Source organism: Pecten maximus, chromosome 14 (assembly GCF_902652985.1).
Source record: "Pecten maximus chromosome 14, xPecMax1.1, whole genome shotgun sequence".
In the NCBI taxonomy this organism is placed as follows: domain Eukaryota; kingdom Metazoa; phylum Mollusca; class Bivalvia; order Pectinida; family Pectinidae; genus Pecten; species Pecten maximus.
Window position 1 is genome coordinate 38,528,417 of NC_047028.1, and position 3,778 is coordinate 38,532,194.

Below are 3,778 nucleotides of genomic sequence, written 5' to 3' on the forward strand. Positions count from 1 at the left end.
GAGTATTCGAGAGACAGGTATGGAGTACCGGGACGGCGATTTCATAATACATGTACTACAGGTACGGAGAATTCCACGATTGAATACGTTCACAGCCAAGATTTTAAACTTTGGTTATAACGCATATTAGTATGGGTCTTCTGAAGATCTTACGTCTTCAGCACTGAGAACGTGCTGCTCGTCAGCCAGAGGTTTATAAAACATTATAAATTTCCATACACCTTTTAAATCTGACAAGGATACCCTATGAAGTTCCTCCAGAGGGAACTAATTGTCACACCTTTCCAACATCATTCGTATCATAAAAACGCACTAAAAACTCTGACTAGAACACGTCGTAATGCCAATAATTCTAAATATCCATCTCCCTATGATGACTGGTACCAAGCTGAAGTGTTGTTAATATCACTAACATATCATCACAGTCAAAGTAAGAATGATGATAGTAAACGGGATCTAATTCCCAGATAGCGCTTTGTAACGCTGAATAGCCTTGAAGCTAATACACACAAATTAGCGTACATTATCGTCCACGACAGTCCGGGACATCGTGAATGTTTCATTCTCATCAAATATAAATATGCAGTAGATTAGCACTGGGAATCGGGGATAATCAAAGTATATATGGTATGGAGAAATTAAAACTTTACTGACTTGTCCTTGAACATAGCGCAACAATGCAATGTAAACAATCACTGCTTGATTGGAGTGAGTAATTAATGCATGATTCGTGGTTTATTGTAATGAATGGATGACGAATTTCCCTGACAATGTGGAATAGGGTATAATACAGCTCCGCCGATCTATGTAGCGAAGTTACTGATGCAACAAGTTGTGAAGCACATAAGGGCAAGAGAGCAGACAACGTAAAATCCAAACTCAATAAAAAAAAAAAGTGTACCCACGTCACACATCTGACTAGCACCTTATACACGTGTATACGTACTGACAGATCCAGGCGATAAAAATAGAAATGAAAGTAGAAGAAAAAAAACCTGCTTCATATTGGCGTTTTCTTTTGCAAAATGTGGTATATTCGTGCATCTGTGGTACAGTTTTGTAATACCTACGTAAAAACTTGTTTTATAAGTCTATGTATGTGTCCGTCTCTAAACTTGTTTTACAGATCTGTAAAATCCCCAGGATACAAGATTTGTGTTAAATCCCCAGGATACAAGATCTGTGTGAAATCCCCAGGATACAAGATCTGTGTGAAATCCCCAGGATACAAGATTTGTGTGAAATCCCCAGGAAACAAGATCTGTGTGAAATCCCCTGGAAACAAGATCTGTGTGAAATCCCCAGGATAAAAGATTTGTGTGAAATCCCGAGGATACAAGATCTGTGTGAAATCCCCAGAATACAAGATCTGTGTGAAATCCCCAGGATACAAGATTTGTGTGAAATCCCCAGGATACAAGATCTGTGTGAAATCCCCAGGATACAAGATCTGTGTGAAATCCCCAGGAAACAAGATTTGTGTTAAATCCCCAGGATAGAAGATCTGTGTGAAATCGCCAGGAAACAAGATCTGTGTGAAATCCCCAGAATACAAGATATCTGTGAAATCCCCAGGATACAAGATCTGTGTGAAATCCCCAGGATACAAGATTTGTGTGAAATCCCCAGGAAACAAGATTTGTGTTAAATCCCCAGGATGCAAGATCTGTGTGAAATTCCAAGGATACAAGATCTGTGTGAAATCCCCAGGATACAAGATCTGTGTGAAATCCCCAGAATACAAGATCTGTGTGAAATCCCCAGGATGCAAGATTTGTGTTAAATCCCCAGGATGCAAGATTTGTGTTAAATCCCCAGGATACAAGATCTGTGTGAAATCCCCAGAATACAAGATCTGTGTGAAATCCCCAGGATGCAAGATTTGTGTTAAATCCCCAGGATGCAAGATCTGTGTGAAATTCCAAGGATACAAGATCTGTGTGAAATCCCCAGGAAACAAGATTTGTGTTAAATCCCCAGAATACAAGATATCTGTGAAATCCCCAGAATACAAGATCTGTGTGAAATCCCCAGGATACAAGATCTGTGTGAAATCCCCAGGAAACAAGATCTGTGTGAAATCCCCAGGAAACAAGATCTGTGTGAAATCCCCAGGATACAAGATCTGTGTGAAATCCCCAGGAAACAAGATTTGTGTAAAATCCCCAGGATACAAGATCTGTGTGAAATCTCCAGGAAACAAGATTTTTGTTAAATCCCCAGGATACAAGATCTGTGTGAAATCGCCAGGAAACAAGATCTGTGTGAAATCCCCAGAATACAAGATCTATGTATAACCTCCAGGATACAAGATCTGTGTGAAATCCCCAGGATACAAGATTTGTGTGAAATCCCCAGGATACAAGATCTGTGTGAAATCCCCAGGAAACAAGATTTGTGTAAAATCCCCAGGATACAAGATCTGTGTGAAATCTCCAGGAAACAAGATCTGTGTGAAATCCCCAGGATACAAGATCTGTGTGAAATCCCCAGGAAACAAGATTTGTGTAAAATCCCCAGGATACAAGATCTGTGTGAAATCTCCAGGAAACAAGATCTGTGTGAAATCCCCAGAATACAAGATATCTGTGAAATCCCCAGGATACAAGATCTGTGTGAAATCCCCAGGATACAAGATCTGTGTGAAATCCCCAGGAAACAAGATTTGTGTTAAATCCCCAGGATGCAAGATCTGTGTGAAATTCCAAGGATACAAGATCTGTGTGAAATCCCCAGGATACAAGATCTGTGTGAAATCCCCAGAATACAAGATCTGTGTGAAATCCCCAGGATGCAAGATTTGTGTTAAATCCCCAGGATGCAAGATTTGTGTTAAATCCCCAGGATACAAGATCTGTGTGAAATCCCCAGAATACAAGATCTGTGTGAAATCCCCAGGATGCAAGATTTGTGTTAAATCCCCAGGATGCAAGATCTGTGTGAAATTCCAAGGATACAAGATCTGTGTGAAATCCCCAGGAAACAAGATTTGTGTTAAATCCCCAGAATACAAGATATCTGTGAAATCCCCAGAATACAAGATCTGTGTGAAATCCCCAGGATACAAGATCTGTGTGAAATCCCCAGGATACAAGATCTGTGTGAAATCCCCAGAATACAAGATCTGTGTGAAATCCCCAGGATACAAGATTTGTGTAAAACCTCCAGGATACAAGATCTGTGTGAAATCCCCAGGAAACAAGATCTGTGTGAAATCCCCAGGATACAAGATCTGTGTGAAATCCCCAGGAAACAAGATTTGTGTAAAATCCCCAGGATACAAGATCTGTGTGAAATCTCCAGGAAACAAGATTTTTGTTAAATCCCCAGGATACAAGATCTGTGTGAAATCGCCAGGAAACAAGATCTGTGTGAAATCCCCAGAATACAAGATCTATGTATAACCTCCAGGATACAAGATCTGTGTGAAATCCCCAGGATACAAGATTTGTGTGAAATCCCCAGGATACAAGATCTGTGTGAAATCCCCAGGATACAAGATCTGTGTGAAATCCCCAGGATGCAAGATTTGTGTTAAATCCCCAGGATGCAAGATCTGTGTGAAATTCCAAGGATACAAGATCTGTGTGAAATCCCCAGGAAACAAGATTTGTGTTAAATCCCCAGGATAGAAGATCTGTGTGAAATCGCCAGGAAACAAGATCTGTGTGAAATCCCCAGAATACAAGATCTATGTATAACCTCCAGGATACAAGATCTGTGTGAAATCCCCAGGATACAAGATCTGTGTGAAATCCCCAGGATACAAGATCTGTGT

General features: G+C 40.4%; 1 protein-coding gene across 1 annotated transcript; it reads left to right on the forward strand.

The window, feature by feature from the left end:
• The first annotated feature begins 677 nt into the window (after positions 1-677).
• LOC117341908 (fibrillin-2-like) lies at positions 678-3,404 on the forward strand. Its single transcript, XM_033903768.1, has 3 exons — positions 678-708; positions 1,522-2,156; positions 2,313-3,404. The coding sequence occupies exons 1-3, from the start codon at positions 678-680 to the stop codon at positions 3,402-3,404; spliced, it is 1,758 nt and encodes a 585-aa protein (XP_033759659.1).
• Positions 3,405-3,778: the final 374 nt, after the last annotated feature.

Bases quoted from the DNA above. Each gene is read 5' to 3' on its own strand.
- LOC117341908 (XM_033903768.1), top strand. From the start codon at position 678: ATGCAATGTAAACAATCACTGCTTGATTGGA. The intron at 709-1,521 runs GTGAGTAATTAA...TGAAATCGCCAG, and splicing joins ACAATCACTGCTTGATTGGA to GAAACAAGATCTGTGTGAAA. The intron at 2,157-2,312 runs GTAAAATCCCCA...CCAGGATACAAG, and splicing joins CCCCAGGAAACAAGATTTGT to ATCTGTGTGAAATCCCCAGG.